At 42.0% G+C, this 16,790-nt stretch overlaps 1 protein-coding gene and 1 pseudogene across 8 annotated transcripts in view; both read left to right on the top strand.

Moving 5' to 3' along the window:
* The window catches only part of SCYL3 (SCY1 like pseudokinase 3), a 40,209-nt gene that overhangs the window by 20,187 nt on the left and 3,232 nt on the right, over window positions 1-16,790 (top strand). For 6 of the 8 annotated variants that reach the window (XM_057546868.1, XM_057546874.1, XM_057546851.1 and 3 more), the window contains 6 exons: window positions 150-252; window positions 1,464-1,575; window positions 3,520-3,597; window positions 5,714-5,853; window positions 6,508-6,695; window positions 14,517-14,688. In XM_057546868.1, coding sequence (XP_057402851.1) covers window positions 150-252; window positions 1,464-1,575; window positions 3,520-3,597; window positions 5,714-5,853; window positions 6,508-6,695; window positions 14,517-14,688 — 793 coding nt within the window. The remainder of the gene's footprint in view (window positions 1-149; window positions 253-1,463; window positions 1,576-3,519; window positions 3,598-5,713; window positions 5,854-6,507; window positions 6,696-14,516; window positions 14,689-16,790) is intronic. The other 2 variants (XM_007172506.2, XM_007172501.2) reach the window with 1 other exon arrangement.
* On the top strand, window positions 14,029-14,146 carry LOC114236505 (5S ribosomal RNA; annotated as a pseudogene).

The following is a 16,790-nucleotide window of genomic DNA, read 5'->3' as shown; positions in this document are numbered from 1 at the left end:
CACTAATAGTTTTAAGAGCCTATAAATTTGTGTGTGGTAATATGTAGTGAGCTTTGAGTATAATGAAAATGGGAGAAAGTGCTTCAGAGAAAAGTAGAAATGGTTTGTAAAGCAGATCCTCTGGTTTTAATGGTCTTTACTGCTTTTAGTTTCCAGAATTCACAACTCTGCCAGAGTCACACGGACATGCTCGGGATGCGTATTCTTTTGGGACATTGGTGGAAAGTTTGCTCACAATCTTAAGTGAACAGGGTGAGTTGGAGTTACGCTACTGCATCCACAGAATAAGTAGGAAAATCATCCATGGCTTGTTCTGTGTGTATTCAAAGCACTGCAGTCTTTGATCATAGTAAGGAGCTGTTGCTTACCAAGTAAGTTGTTTAGGGCAGATCCTCATAGCAGTGAGGGAAGAAGCTTTGGGTTTCTTTACTTTGCATAGTTAAAAGAATTTTAAGTTGGAAGCACTTTGAACTATGGCTATGAATATCATATGTTATTATCTTATTAATTGGTATTTATGGTCTAAAGACGATTCCTTATCAAGCCAGCCACTAAGTAAGTGAATGCTGTTATTGATGTATATGTAATGATCTGAAGAGTAGAGGAAGATTCAAAGTTTTTTATTAATTTCTAAATCAAGATTAACGTTTCTTTATCTTTATTTTTTCAAAGTCCTTTTGATTTTTTTCTTTGTGATTTCATTTACTCATACTTTTTTCTTTTGTTGGCCCTCAAAGCCCGGGCCACTGAACCCATAGGTCTCTTCTGAGCTCTCTGGCGGCCTGCTTGGCAGCCTGCTTCACTCTCCTCCAGCCACGCCAGGCCTTCAGTCGTCCACCCTTTAAGTGTCCTGGGGTCCATGTCCCATTAGGCCCCTTACCGGCCTATATCTCACATTGCTGCAGCTCTGACGCAGTTTCTTCTTCCCGGTTCACGTGGTGCTCTGCAGTCACAAGCACCATTCACCTGTCAGCTCTGCGTTGTCCCAGCCTAAACACTTGAGAATTAAACCCTAAGGCGTTCTTGGTGGATGACGAACTCACTGTTCTTCACTGTGTCTAGAATGGTGGCAATTATGTACCACCCCCGAGAGAATTGAAAATATAGTCATTCAGATAACTTCCTGTGTTCTGTGGGTGAGGAGACTTGGTTGAAAAGGCCCTCAAACCTGCCGCTTATTAAACCTCCTCCTCTGGGCCTGAGCTGAGTTAAACTGACAGTCGGGAAATGAGAGGGCTTCCAAGGGGAGGCACGTGAGCAGGGGCTTGGATGTGTTGGCAGGACAATTTTCTACACCTGCCAAGGAGTTTGGCTTCAGGCAAGCAGGAAGCTGTTCAGCAACAGCCAGGGCTTTGTTTGTTTGGGCTTTTACAGGTTGGTTTTTGCTCTCGTCAGTCTCCAGCTATAGAGGTCCTGAAAAGAGGGAGACGGCCTTGGAAACTAACTGTCGCTCTGGATTTCAGTTTCAGCGGATGTTCTCTCCAGCTTTCAGCAGACCTTGCACTCAACCCTGCTGAATCCCACTCCAAACTGTCGGCCAGCGCTCCACACCCTCCTGTCCCACGACTTCTTCAGGTGAGGGCGCCCGGGGTGACACGCTGGCTGCTCCCCGCCGACGCCCGCCTGCTCTCTTGCGGGTTATGCGCCAGCGCTGGGTTTTGGAGGACCAAATGATGCGGTCCCTTTCGCTGCTCTTGCTGTCCTTCATTATTAGAAGAGAGTGAATCATGTCCACCTGGGAAAACAGAGGGAGAAATCAGGTTGCCTCTCAGGTTCCTATCACAGATAGGAAGTTTTCAAACTCCTTGATTGTCATGGAGGGCCTGGGTCTAGAAACTATAGCTGGATTACTTAGGGCTTCTGAATGGGAAGAAGCTAGGCTGTGTCCAGTGGTTTACAGTTGGAAGTTAATTGAGGAACTTAATAAACATGGCCTCTCCTTTTTGCTGCCATTGTGATACGAGTCTGTTATTATTGAATTTTACTTGGGCGGGGGGGTGTGTGTGTAAATGAGCTGATTTTTCTTCAGGCAGAAGATTGTTTTCTTTGTTTAGTGATACGTGATGGAAGAGCAAAGAAGTCAATTTAGAGGGAGGGCACAGTGTAACTGTTAATACTGTCGCTGGATTCAGAGGTGTTTTTGAACCTCTCTTCCAGGTTAGTTTTAATTATGTGTCCTTTATTTTTTAATTTCCATGACTGCAGAACTTCTGCACAGGTTAACTCCACATTCATGACTTTTATTAGCAAAATCAATTTTATGTCAGTTGTGAAACTAAAAATCCTATGTGTTTGCAGTCGGAAAGCCTGAGAGAAACCAGAGTGAAGGGAAAGCTAATATTATCCCTGGAGGGGAACAGTTACCTCTAAGGATGGGGGTGGGGTATATTATTAAACAAGGCAGAGAGGGTATTTTCCTTGTAGTTACAAGGGTTTTGTCACTTATGCTCCAGGGAAACTGTTCAAACCTTTCCCATTATGAGGCTTTTAACCAAGGTATTTCCATGTCTTTTTGGGTGATTCATAGTGATACTTTATTTATCTATCTTGGTATAGAATGTCTACAAAGAAGAATCCTTTACAGTAAATAGGTGCTCTCATTACTGTGTGTGATAAGAGTTCTTTAGTAAGAATTGTGTATTAAACAGAGATGGGAGAGGGAAGCCAAAACCACACACCGGCTCCTTCTCCCCCAAATCTGATTGTTACACGTGAGGGGAAAGCCCGGCCAGAGGCGGCAGCAGGAGGAGGGCCAGCAGTTCCCGCTGAGGCAGCCAAGCCGATCTGATTACACTTCAGTTAAGGCATTTGTGCTTTTTCTCTGCCGCTGAGCCAGAGGGAGACAGGTGTCAGTGTGAGGAGTGGAGACCCAGGAGGTCAGCTGTCCTGGCGGGGGCCGCAGGCTGCTGCTGAAGCCTCCTTTCCAGGGGCGACGTTCGCTTGGAGCTGAGTGGCCTCGGGACTCTCTGGAGACCCTGCAGGAAACTGACCACTCCTCTCACCCTCTTCCCTGCCTGGCTGCAAAAGTGACCAGACAACTACAGCAGGAGAACTGAGAAGGTCCCTGTGACTTGTACCAGAAATTCCTCTTTCCCCAACCCTCTTTAATAGTTTTCACCAAAGGAGACTTGAAAATCAGCAACTATTTTGTAATGGTAATACCATTTCTCCCAGGATAGTTCATGTAACCACGTCCTGTTACAACAAAAAGTTTGGATGATTATGATGATGATTGAAACCGCAGTGTTTGTTAGCGTTTGTGTACGCACATGTGTGTGTGGTTAAGCGTGTATCCTCTTGACAGATCTCTTTGATATTCTTAAAATATTAAATTCCCTGTGGACTTGTTCCATAGTATTTGTCTTACAAGCTACTTAGTTATAATAGAATCTTCCAAGTGGCACAGGGGAATGTTTCTTTGTTGAATATTATTGTGGTGTGGTCTGTGGTTATGGCTTCAATATTTGACACGCCATCTTTAATCTGTTGTCCTGCATTTTTTTTTTTTTTGGCATTTAGGAATGATTTTCTAGAAGTTGTGAATTTCTTGAAAAGTTTAACATTGAAGAGTGAAGAGGAAAAAGCTGAATTTTTCAAGTAAGTTTAGAAAATTCAGGCCTTAAAATTCCGTAACTTGGATTAAGTCCATGTCATCACTTCAGGTGTCCTAGAGAGAATGAGTCAGACATTTGTTTTCTTAAAGTTTAGTGACATTTCCTATACGTCAGGCTCTTTTCTAGGCCCTGAGATGGATAGGTCTGGTGAGGGAAACAGGTACAGACTGATAACTCTTAAACAGTGATGGAGCTTGAGGGGGGTGGGGGGTGTTGTCCTGAGAACAACAGAGGATGGGGGAGAAGGAGGTTAGAGAAGAGGTATTCTAGGCAGAGGAGCAACATGAACCGGTGCACAGAGGCAAGACACAGTATGTCTTGTGCAAGGAATGATGAGCACTTGGGTCCTGCTGGAGGGTAAGGGGTGGGCACCCTTGGACGTGGCAGTTAGGAGTATTGACACTACTGGTAAGCAGTGGACTTCAGGCCTTGAAACCATCAAAGGAGTGAAAACGGGCTGTGAGATGGCTGTCTCCTCTTGGGTGGATCACTCTGTTTGCTATGGAGGCCACAGGTTTATTTCACATAAGACTTGGATCGGTTGGTAGACTGCGGTAGGCCAGGTAGTAGATGTGAGGCCTCACGTAAGGGCAGTGATGGTACAGTGAAGAAGACACCGATAAGAAATATTAAAACAGACCGACAAGCCTTAGTGATTATCACCAAAAGAGTTAGAGAATACTGGAGGAGAGAACCTTCATACAGGGAAAATGAAGAATTTGGCATTCAGTGTGTTGGTCTGAAGTGTCTGTGGGACTTCAGATAGAGATGTACGTGGGCATTTGGGCAGATGGGTCTGAAGCTCAGGAGAGAGGTCTTAAGCTGATGAGCTAGAGGCGAATGTGAGGCTTCATCAGCCTGTAGTTGGTGACATTGTCCCATAGAAAGTGGGTAGCATGAAAAGGACAGTGGCCCAAATGTAACCCTGGGGCACCCAACCTTGTAAGGGGGCCAGTGGGGAGGGAGTGGCTGATGAATGAGACAGAAGCAGTGGTTGGAGGACGTTGAGAGAGAGCCAGGAAGGCTGGTATTCCAAAGGAGTAGAAAATTTCAGAAAGATAGGAGCAGTCAACAGATACCTGTTCACTTAGCAGTCAGGAGAGCACTGATGACCTTGTCTTGGAGCTGTTTCAGCAGAGCGAATCAAACTGCAGTGAATTGAGAAGTGGGTGGAAGGTGAGAAAGTGGACTTTGGGTAAAATCTCCTGAAAAGCTCGGAGAAGAGGAACATAGAATTGCTAAAGAATTGCTAATGGAGTCAAGGAAGGATTTTTTTTTTTTCTTTTTAACAAGGATGTTTTTAAGGCTGGAAGAGACTGGAGCATGTTTGTAGGCTGAGGGGACGGAGCTGGTGGGGGAGTGAGGGAGGAGTTGAAGATGCAGTTGTGTTGGGGGCTGTCGGTGCATGGCCCTGGAGGAGAAGGGGGTGTTGGGGCAATGGCTCAGTGGGGGTGACCTTCAATAAGAGGAAGCCCTCGCATCCATGAAGCCTGGAAAGGAGCCGGGAGTGAGTTTGGGTGTGGATCCGTTTGTCGATAGTGGCCTAGGGGCTTGCAGGAGATAAAGCATGGTGGGGCCTGTTTCCCGATTAAGGAGGAGGCAGGATTACCTGCTCAGGGTGATTGTATAGTGGCGTGTTACTACTGCTAACACCTGATATCTGTGTATTTCCTAAGTGCTTGTACATAGCTTGTTTTAATAAGTTGAGTAACAAAAGGTAGTATTTTGTTTACCGTGGAAACTTTAGATAATGTAATATCCTACATCTTTTAAACTTGAGAAAGTACCGTTTATTGACTAAAAAGCCTCTGGCTTATTAGCGGGGAAAGAAGACACTCTTGCTATTAATGAGGGGCCGTTTGTTGAAAAAATTTTCCTAGCTTGGATTGGAGGTTGTGTATGTACTGACTAGCTGGCCTTGCCTCACACCTTCTGTGTTTTTCTTAAATACCTGGGGACTGACCTAGCTACAGTTTCTCTAGCTGCATTTCAGATTCATCACTTTGATGGAAGTGGAATAAAGCTGCATGTGTCTAAACTGTACAAGTGAGTTGATACAGTCACAGCCAATTTCCCGGGCTTTCCTTCTTTGCCCTCAGGTTCCTGCTGGACAGAGTCAGCTGCCTGTCAGAGGAATTAATAGCTTCACGGCTGGTGCCTCTTCTGCTTAATCAGTTGGTGTTTGCAGAGCCAGTAGCTGTTAAGAGTTTTCTTCCCTACCTCCTTGGCCCCAAAAAAGGTGAATTTTTTTTCAAAGTATTATTGGTAATTACGGAGTTTGGGAGTTATTAGTCCGTATTTGAGCAGTGCAAGATTATTTCATGGTAATCTGAACCACCTGGGGAGCTTTTTAAAAATTTGCCTGTGCCTGATCCACTGCTTCTGGGACAGAGCAAGGATGGGTAAATATGTATTTTGAAAGGTCCCCAAATGGTTCTGATGCATGTCTCTGTTGAATAACCTACCATAACTACTAAGAAGGAGAGGACTGTCGGCACCAACTCTTGCTGTAGCATTTAACACACTTCCTGGCTTGCGGATAAAATTGCAACAATCATATCCGTTGAATCTAGTATATGAAATTCCTCATTGATTAGATGTAAATATATAAAGACCTATCGACTCAGGATTCTATTAGAACATGAGGTTTCTATGTAAATAGTACATTAAGTATGACAGAGTATTTCAGAAGCACTTCTACAAGGTGGAGTGTGATTCAGACAGTTAAGCCTTGAGTAATTTGGGGTCGAAAGAAGCACTTCCCTTTGGTTTGGGACGTAAGAATTTAGAAGAGCACTTAGAACGTGTGTGACGCTCTGGGCTCAGTTTCTGCGCCGGGCTTCGTGCTGCTTTCACCGAAATGACGAGTTGTTTTTCCGTCTGACCTGGGGAGAAGACGGTGCGAGGGGAGGCGCCCCCCGCCTGCTCTCGCCAGCGCTGTTCCAGGCGCGGGTGATCCCCGTGCTGCTGCGGCTGTTTGAGGTGCACGAGGAGCACGTGCGGACGGTGCTGCTGTCTCACCTGGAGGCCTACGTGGAGCACTTCACCCAGGAGCAGCTGAAAAAAGTCATCCTGCCCCAGGTAGGGGCGGGGCGGGGCAGGCCAGCGGGAGAGCACCCACAGCGCTGTCCAGGGGAGGAGGCGGGGCCGGGGGCCGCCGAGGGTGCTGGGGGCCGGGGAGCTGGAAGGGAGGGGGGATTTGGAGCGTCTGGGGAACAGCTGAGAAGGCCTGAGGCAGAACTTCAGTTTAAGCGCCTCCTGGGATCCAAAGGGCAGGAATTAAAGTTGCATTTCCAGGCCAGTCACACAGGCAAATGAGTTAAACTAACGTATTTGGTTTTCACCTGTTTATAACCTGAAAAACTATAATAATTCTGTTTGCTAATTCTTTGGGGGAAAACGAACGAGATTCGTTTGTGGGATGCTTTGTGAACATAAACTGCAAGTGTCATAATTAAATTACTGTAAGATAATTAAATTATAACTGAGAGGAACAGGAGATGATTCCTGTCAGTGGTTTTCAGCCTGTCAGTCAGCCAACAGGGGGCCTGTTAGATTTGCCCACGCCAGGGCTCCAGGTCTGTATCGGTTTTCTGTAACTGATGTAACAAAATTACCACAAACTGCATGGCTTAAAACAAGAAATCTATTCTCTTATGGTTCTGGAGGCCAGAAATCCAAAATGAGGGTGTCAGCAGGGCTCCCGCTGAAGGCTCTAGGGGAGAATCCTTCCTTGCCTTCTTCCCAGCTTCTGGTAGCCCTTTAGCGTTTCTTGGCTTGTAGCTGTGTCACTCCAATTTCTGCTTCCGTTGTCACATGGCCTTTTTATAAGGACACCAGTCATTGGATTTAACCCAGTATGATGCATTTCAAGGTCACATTCTGGGTGGACATGAATTTTTGGAAGACGCTATTCAACTCAGTCAGTACAAGGTTTTAAAAGATTTTATCGGTCACGTGGTATTTTTCAAATAACTTGTTTTTCTATGAGATTAATTTATTTACAAATTATAAGGCTTGGTTTTATGCCAGTTCTTGTGCTTAGGTACTGGGGCCCTAGAGGTATGTAACACACTTCCTGCTTTCAAGGAGAGAGTAGATCGGAAATAATAGATGTTTGTTGTCTGTGTAGCAAATCACCCCAAAACTTAGTGCCTTAAAATGACAATCATTTTATTAATTCTCACGGTTCTTTGGATTGATTGGGCTCAGCTTGGGGGTTCTGTTGTTCCACATGATGTCAGCTGAGGCAGCAGTCATCTGGGGCCCCATAACACATCCAGAACAGCTCCTTGGCACCTCGGAGGGGAAGGTTGAAAGGCGGGCTTACCTGGGACGTCGGGACAGCTGGGGCCCCCTCTCCATAAAGTCTCAGGACATTTCAGGGCCCCTCTTCCCCCGTGTGACTTCTCCACGTGGTTTCCTTAGCAAGGCGGGCAGACTTCTTACATGGCTGCCCAAGGCTACCAGGAGTGCCCAAGCAGCCTTCTTAAGGCATAGATTGGAAACTGACAGCATCGCTTCTGTCACGTTCTCTTGGTTGAAGTGAGTCACAGAAGTCAGGCCAGGTTCACCGTGGGGTGGTTTTATACAAGGGCGTGGATACTGGGGGTGTGGTTCACTGGGGGCTGGCTTTAGAGCCTAGCTACCACAACATAGCATTTTGTGTTTACATCTGCAGCAGTAGTTGTCACCCTACTTGTAGTTTGTGTCTGAAAATTTAGAAGAGGAATGAAGCACTCTAACTCTGAAATAGACATGCCATCACAGGTCTCAGAATTGGCACTGAGCTGAGGTCAAATAATAAGTAGATACTCAGCATATGAAAGGCAGTGAAAACTCTCAGTGGAGCTACTTCCCCTGTAGGGGAATAACTTGACTGATTTCAGGGTTCACTTTGGTGGCAGTGTGGAAGATGGACTAAGGGAGTTCAACTAGGAAGTTATTAGAATAGTCCTGCTCAGAGATGACAAGGACTGGGGAAAACATGGCGGCAGTGATCAAGGGTAGAAGGGGTAGGACTCATTTTCTCACTAGATAGGAGAGTTTTGAGGATGACTCTTGGGTTTTTGGCTTTGGTGGTTTCTTGTTTTACGATTACCATATTCAGTTGATAGAATTCTAACCATGATTTAGTTTACTTGTACAGCTTTGTTTCGAGAAAGTGCCTGGTTTGTTACCATTGGACCTGTTAGTTATTTTATTGAGTCCTGTTGGAAACCTTCCTCTTGGGTATATGAGGAAACTGGACCAGAATAATGAAGTGATTAATTGGCCGAGTCATACTGAGAAGCCCTGGCAGAGCGAGGACCAGAGCCCAGCACTCCTGATAGCTTGTGTCTGGCTGGTGCACATGCTTTGCCTGCCATCTTCCTTACGTACATGTTTGCCAATTCAGAGCAAAATCTCTCCCGATAGCTCCATGTGAATGTCTTAGTCGAGATTCTTCTGGTTGCAGGTAACTGAAACCCACTTAAACAAGCTAAAGCAAAAAAAAAAAAAAAAAAAGAAGAGAGAGACTTTAATCAAAGGGTGTCATTCTGCCTTACATGGAAATCAAGTGCAGCTGGGACTCAGCCATATGGTCTTCATTCCGTTCCTTTCTCTTTTGACTTTTGAAGACCAGCTTTAATTATTTGGTGTACACATGGACAAACATGGTTGACCCATATCTTCTAAGTTCACTGTCCTCATTTTAAGCAAACCTCAGAGATAACCAGTTTCTCTAAATTCCAGTTTTTGTTACCGGGAAAGAGATCAAAATTGGCTCAGTTTGGGGCAGGTGTTATATGCGTCAGATATAAAGAAGGTTTCAAGGTCCTATCCTTATGGGTGTATAAAACTGAGAAGCGGCCAAGGACTGGTAACATAGCTCTTAGTGACCTAGATGAGTGTTTCTAAGTGAGCTCTGCAGAATATTGCCAGTCCATGAACTGTTTGTTATGGTTCTGCAATGAGGTGAGTACAGATATGGAAAATTAACATTTAAAACCTTTTTTTAAAAAATTGAGGTACATTATTGATATATTCATTTCAGGTATACAGGAGAATGACTTGATATGTGTGTATATGTATATATATTGCAAATGATCACCACAATAAGCCCAGTTACCATGTGTCACCATACAGAGTTACAAAATCTTTTTCTTGTGATGACTTTTAAGAATTACTCTGTTAGCAACTTTGAAATATGCAGTACAGTATTATTAACTATAGTCACCATGCCGTACATTATATCTCCATGACTTTTTAATTTTATAACAGGAAGTATGTACCTTTTGACCCTCTTCACCCATTTCATTTCCTCCCTACCTCCTCACTTCCACCTCTGGCAACCACTGATCTGTTCTCTGTATCTGTGAGCTCGTTTTTCTGTTTGTCCTCTTCCCCACCACCACACACACATATGAGTATTCGTCTTTCTCTGTCTGACTTACTTCCCTTAGCATAACATAATGCCCTCCAGGTCGATCCACGTTGTTGCAAATGGCAAGATTTTATTCTTTTTTATGGCTGAATAGTTTTCCTGTGTGGGTACTACATTTTCTTTATCCATCAATAGACACTTAAATTATTTCCATATCATGGCTATTGTAAATAATGCTGCAGTGAACATGGGAGTGCATATATCTTTTTGAGTTAGTAGTTTTTTCTTCAAAGAAATACGCAGAAGTAGAATCACTGGATGGTATGGTAGTTCTGTTTTTAAATTTTTGAGGAACCTCTGTACTGTTTTCCATAGTGGCTACACCAATATAAACTCCCACCAACAGCACACAAAGTTTCCTTTTTCTCCACATCCTCGCCATCACCTGTTGTTTCTTGTCTTTTTGATAATAGCCATTCTAACAGGTGTGTGGTGATATCTCACCGTGGTTTTGATTTGCATTTTCCTGTTGTTTAATGATGTTGAGCATCTTTTCACGTACCTGGTGACCATCTTTCTGTCATCTTTGGAAAAATGTCTATTCATATCTTCAAGCTATTTTTTTTTTTTTTAGACAGCTTTCCATCTTTTTTTTTTATTTTTAATTTTTATTTTATGGCTGTGTTGGGTCTTCGTTTCTGTGCGAGGGCTTTCTCTAGTTGCGGCAAGCGGGGGCCACTCTTCATCGCGGTGCGTGGGCCTCTCACTATCGCGGCCTCTCTTGTTGCGGAGCACAGGCTCCAGACGTGCAGGCTCAGTAGTTGTGGCTCACGGGCCTAGTTGCTCCACGGCGTGTGGGATCTTCCCAGACCAGGGCTCGAACCCGTGTCCCCTGCATTGGCAGGCAGATTCTCAACCACTGCGCCACCAGGGAAGCCCAACCTATTTTTTTAATCAAACTGTTTTTGCTTTTGAGTTGTATGAGTTTTTTGGTATATTTTGGATATTAACCTCTTATCAGATATACAATTTGCAAATATTTTCTCCCATTCAGCAGATTACCTTTTTACTTTGTTGATGGTTTCCTTTGCTGTGCAGAAGGTTTTTAGTTTGATGTAGTCCCACTTCTTTGTTTTTTGCTTTTGTAACCTTTGCTTTTGGTGTCAGATCCAAAAACTCATCACCGAGACTGGTGTCACAGAACTTGCTGCCCATGTTTTTTTCTAGGGGCTTTATGGTTTCAGGTCTTACATTTAAGTCATTAACCCATTTTGAGTTAATTTTTGTATGTGGTATAAGATAGTGGTCCAGTTTCATTCTTTGCATGTAACTGTCCAGTTTTCCCAACACTGTTTATTGAATAGACTGTCCTTTCCGCATTGTATATTCTTGGCTCTTTTTGTCATAAATTAATTGACCATATATTTATACGTTTATTTCTGGGCTCTCTGTTTTGTTCCATTGACCTATGTGACTGTTTTATGCCAGTACTATACTGTTTTGATTACTATAGCTTTGTAATATGGTTTGAAATCAGGGAGTGTGATGCTTCCAGCTTTGTTCTTCTTTCTGAAGATTGCTTTGGCTCTTCAGAGTCTTTTGTGGTTTCATACAAATTTTAGGATTGTTTGTTCTATTTCTGTGAAAAATGCCATTGGAATTTTGATAGGGCTTGCATTGGATCTGTAGATTGCCTAGGGTAGTATGGGCAGTTTATTAACAGTACTAATTCTTCCAATCCATGAGCAGAGAATATCTTTCCATTTATTTATGTCTTCTTCAGTTTCTTTCATCAGTGTCCTATAGTTTTTAGTGTACAGGTCTTTCACTTCCTTGGTTAAATTTATTTCTAGGTATTTTATTCTTTGATGCAACTGTAAATGGGATTGTTTTCTTTCTCTTTCTGACAGTCCATTATTAGTGTATAGAAATGGTACAGGTTTCTTTATATTGATTGTGTATTCTCTGACTTTACTGAAATCATTATTAGTTCTAAAAGTTTTTTATTGGAGTCTTTAAGGTTTTCTACATATAGTATTATGTCATCTGCAAAAAGTGACCATTTTACTTCTTACTTTCTGATTTAAATATCTTTTTTTTTTTTTTTCCAAGCCTAATTTCTGTGGCTAGGACTTCCAATACTGTGTTGGCAAGAGCAGGCATCCTTGGCTTGTTCCTAATCTCAGAGAGAAGGCTTTCAGCTTTTCAGTATAATGTTAGCTGTGGACTTGTCATATATGGCATTTACTATGTTGAAGTATGTTTCCTCTATACCCAGTTTGTTGAGAGTTTTTATCATGAATGGATGTTGAATTTTGTCAGATGCTTTTTCTGCATTTATTGAGATGATCCTATGATTTTTATCCTTCATTTTGTTAATGTGGTGTATTACATTGATTAATTTGTGGATGTTCAACCATCCTGGCATCACTGGAATAAATCCCACTTGATCATGGTATATGATCCTTTTAATGTATTGTTGAATTTGTTTTCTAATTCTGTTGAGTATTTTGGCATCTATATTCATCAGGGATATTGGCCTGTAATTTTCTTTTCTTGTGGTATCCTTCTCTGGTTTTGGTGTCAGGGTAATGCTGGCCTTTTAAAATGAGTTCCCTCCTCTTCTATTTTTTGGAAGGATTTGAGAAGGATTGGTATTAATTCTTTGAATGTTTGGTAGACTTCACCAGTGAAGCCATCTGTGTCTGGACTTTTTGTTTGTTGGTAGGTTTTTGGTTACTGATTCAATCTCCTTACTTGACCTGTCTGTTCAGATTTTCTATTTCTTTATGATTCAGTCTTGATAGGTTGTATGTTTCTAGGAGTTTATCCATTTCTTCTGGTTTGTGAAATTTGTTGGCATATAATTGTTCATAGTAATCTCTTGTGGTCCTTTGTGTGGTATCAGTTGTAGCATCTCCTCTTTTCATTTCTGATTTTATTTGAGTCCTCTCTCCTCTTGGTGAATCTCGCTAAAGTTTTGTCAATTTTATCTTTTGAATAAACTAGCTCTTAGTTTCATTGAATTTTTTTTCTATTGTCTTTTTAGTCTCTATTTCATTTATTTCTGCTGTGATATTTCCTTCCTTCTGCTGTGAGCTTCCTTTGTTCGTCTTTTTCTAGTTTCTTGAGGTATAGAATTAGTTGTTTATTTGGGATTTTTTCTTGTTTCTTCAGACAGGCACTTATCACTATGAACTTCCTTCTTAGAACTGCTTTTGGCTGCATCCCATAGATTTTGGTATGTTTTATTTCCATTTTCATTTGTTGCAAGGTATTTTTTGATTTCTCCTTTGAATCATTGGTTGTTCAGTGGCATACTGTTTAATCTCCACATATTTGAATTTTCCAGTTTTCTTCTTGTACTTGATTTCTAGTTTTTTTTACTGTCAGAAAAGATGCTTGATATGATTTCAGTCTTCTTAAATTTATCAAGTCTTGTTTTGTCACCTAACATATGATCTGTCCTGGAGAATGTTCCGTGTGCACTTGAGAAGAATGTGTGTTCTGTTGCTTTGGGATGAAATGTTCTTTGTATATCTGTTAAGTCCATCTAATCTAATGTGTCATTCAAGGCCAGTGTTTTCTTACTGACTTTCTGTCTGGATGATCTATCCATTGATGTAAATGGGATATTAAAGTCCCCTACTATTACTGTATTGCTCTGTTTCTCCCTTTAGGGTCTCTTAATATTTGCTTTGTATATTTAGGTGCTCCTATGTTTAGTGTATAAATATTTATAAATGTTATAAATGTTGGATTTGACCCCTTTATCATTATGTAATGCCTGCTTTGTTTCTTATTACAGTCTTTGTTTTAAAGTCAGTTTTGTCTGATACAAATATAACTTACCTCAGCCTTCTTTTGGTTTTCATTTGCATGGAACATCTTTTTCCATTCCTTCACTTTCAGTCTATGTATGTACTTACACCTGAAGTGAGTCTCTTATGACATCATATAGATGAATCTCAGTTTTTTAATCCTGAACAGCAACTCTGTCTTTCAGTTGGGAGTATTCAGATTCGCCAAGAATTTGGTTGGGGAATTGTCTACAGCCTTCCCACCCTGAATGCATCCATCTCATCTGATCTCAGATGCTAAGCAGGGTCAGGCCTGGTTAGTACTTGGATGGAAGACCACCTGGGAATACTTGGTGCTGTAGGCTTAAAAGCACTGAGCTCTTGGGAGGACTCTGTGGCCTTGGTTTGGAGGCAAGAGTCAACAGGCATGGACAAATCTAAAACCTTTTATAGTAATTTAACAGAGTCATCTTATTCCTAATATATTTCTAATGTATTTATCTACTTAATTTCATTTTTGTTTTATTTTTGAAAAAGTATCAGGCTGTGATGGATTGGGAGCGGAAAATATCGGTCCTTGACCACAGATAGGTTGCGAGCTACTGACCTAGAACACGTATCTAAGAAATGAAGTTCACTTAAGCAAGCACAATCTGATTGCAGCCCAATTGTTTACGGGGGGAGAAAGAGACAGGCAATATGGCTGTGTACACTTATTACCCAATTCACTCCTAGGTATTACTGGGCCTGCGTGATACCAGCGATTCCATTGTGGCAATTACTCTTCACAGCCTGGCAGTGTTGGTCTCTCTACTTGGACCAGAGGTGGTTGTGGGAGGAGAAAGAACCAAGGTCTTCAAACGCACTGCCCCAAGTTTTACTAAAACTATGGACCTTTCCGCAGAAGGTAAGAATGATTAAAGGGCCTAGTGTGTTGTTGTTTTAATTTATTGGATTTTAAACATTATACAGATAATGCAGATAGATTGTATTCAAATGATACATAAGGAAAAAGTTAATAATTTCCCTCTCCCAGCTCCTTCTGGGGCGTCTAAGGTTAACAGTGGCTTAGTGGGAATTCTTTCATCCTTTTTTCTAAGCCCACAAAGACACACAAATGTATGTTTACACGCACACATAGGATTTAAAAAAAAAAAGAAAAAAAATATTATGCACAGTTCTACAACTTGATATTTTTCTTGTAGCAGCTTATCAGGGACCTGTCTCCAGGTCAGTACATAACTGCCTAATAGTTTTGCTTTGTTTTGTTTTTGATAGCTGCCTAATATTTCATTGAATATAATTCAGTGATTTCCCTATTGATGGCTATTGCACTCATTTCTGGATTTCGTACTGAGTCAGAGAATATATTGAATACTTAAAATTTTAATAGATAGTGTCAGTTTCCAAAAAGATTGTAGCAGCTCTTAACAACACCAGATGTTTAAGTTCTTTTGATTTTGATGGCCTATTAGGTGACAAGCTCTTGATTTTTAGGTACTTCAAGAAATCAAGAGAAAAAAATATCCGTATTTCTGGTATGTTCCCATTGGATGTTACATGGAAGTAGCAGTAATTTCTGATCTTTGTAGGCTATAAAAGTCAAGAATAAGAATTTTTTATCAACAGTGTCATTGCTTCTTTGCTCCTTTGTATAACCCTGAAGGATGATGACGTGTTATGAAGCCCTGGATCTCTAATCCGGTTCTCAGTCATAGTGAGTAGATAGCATGGAAACAGTTAGTAGTAGAAGAGAACTGTCAGATAGACGGTTCTCTAACTTTGATGCCAAGAGAGGTTTTAAAGCAACACTGACTTCCTGACGTTTAGAAGAGAGCTCCGTCCTTCCTTGGTGCTGATGAGTCAGTGTCAGCGTGGCTCCAGGGAGCTTGAAGAGGGCGATGGAGAAGCTGTCGCCTCCTCCTCAGCCACGAAACGTCCATACCAAACTGAGCGAGCTCTGCTGTTACCGGTTTTTCCTTTAGCAGAACGCACAAAGAGCAGATGAAAGATTTATTTACATTTCATCCCAGAGGAATTTCTGGCAGGAGGAGAGGGTATGTATAATTTTGAGATAAGGCTTAGGGGTCAGTGTCTGGGGGCAGCTTTACATGTTGAATTAGCAGAAGTCCCCACTCCGAACATCTTTTTTATTTACTGGATGGAGTTTTCTGGTTCTAGATGTTTTATATACTATCTACCTGGATTACTCCGTAATCTGAATAGAAAGCTGAAAAGGCACCAAAAGCAGCAACAGCAGACAAGTTTTTACTAAAATAGATTTTCCTGAAAACTTTATGAGTCTAATCCCACTGACTTGCCACGTTAGGCTTTTCATCCAAGATGGCTGGGAGCCCTGGTGGCAGCCTACATTCCAAGTTTATAGAAAAGAGAGGCCCTTCTTCTACAGGACGTGGGGGGCTGCTGGGGAAGGGGCGTGTGTAAAAGAGGTACTCTTAGACTTGATCTTTTTCCTTCTGTTCTTTTACAGTTTACCTGCATGGTCAGACTTAAGAATAAGGGCTAATATGGAGGTTAGTGAAAAGTGTACCTAAGGGAAATAAGTCTGCATGAACAAGAGTTAGGGAAGACAATTTATAGAAGGGGACATTTTGTAAGAAAAATCGGTAGGACTTCAGCAGGGAGGAGAGTGGCAGAAATAAGCAAGAGGGTGGAGGGCTTGTAGAGGTCCGACTGTGCTGAGGAGGGGAGCTGTGGCCTGTGATGAGTTAGCCCAGGCTTCCCCCTCACCCTCACTTTTCTGAGGCAGAGGAAGTATTCAGCCAGAAATTTTGCTAGAATCCTTTTGAGCAATACCCACTCTTGAGTATGAACTTTCTGATAAGCTGTTAAAGACAATATTTTCTTAAAACATTTTCCTTTTCCCAGTTGGGCATTAAATGTCCGTAACAAAGTTTACCATTTTAAACATTTTAAGTGTACAGTCTTGTGGCATTGAGTACATTCACATTGGTGTGTTTGTACTCTTTATTCTTAAAAGGAAAGTAA

This window comes from Balaenoptera acutorostrata, chromosome 1, assembly GCF_949987535.1.
Source record: "Balaenoptera acutorostrata chromosome 1, mBalAcu1.1, whole genome shotgun sequence".
Classification (NCBI taxonomy): Eukaryota; Metazoa; Chordata; class Mammalia; order Artiodactyla; family Balaenopteridae; genus Balaenoptera; species Balaenoptera acutorostrata.
This window is presented reverse-complemented; position numbering and strand designations above follow the sequence as displayed.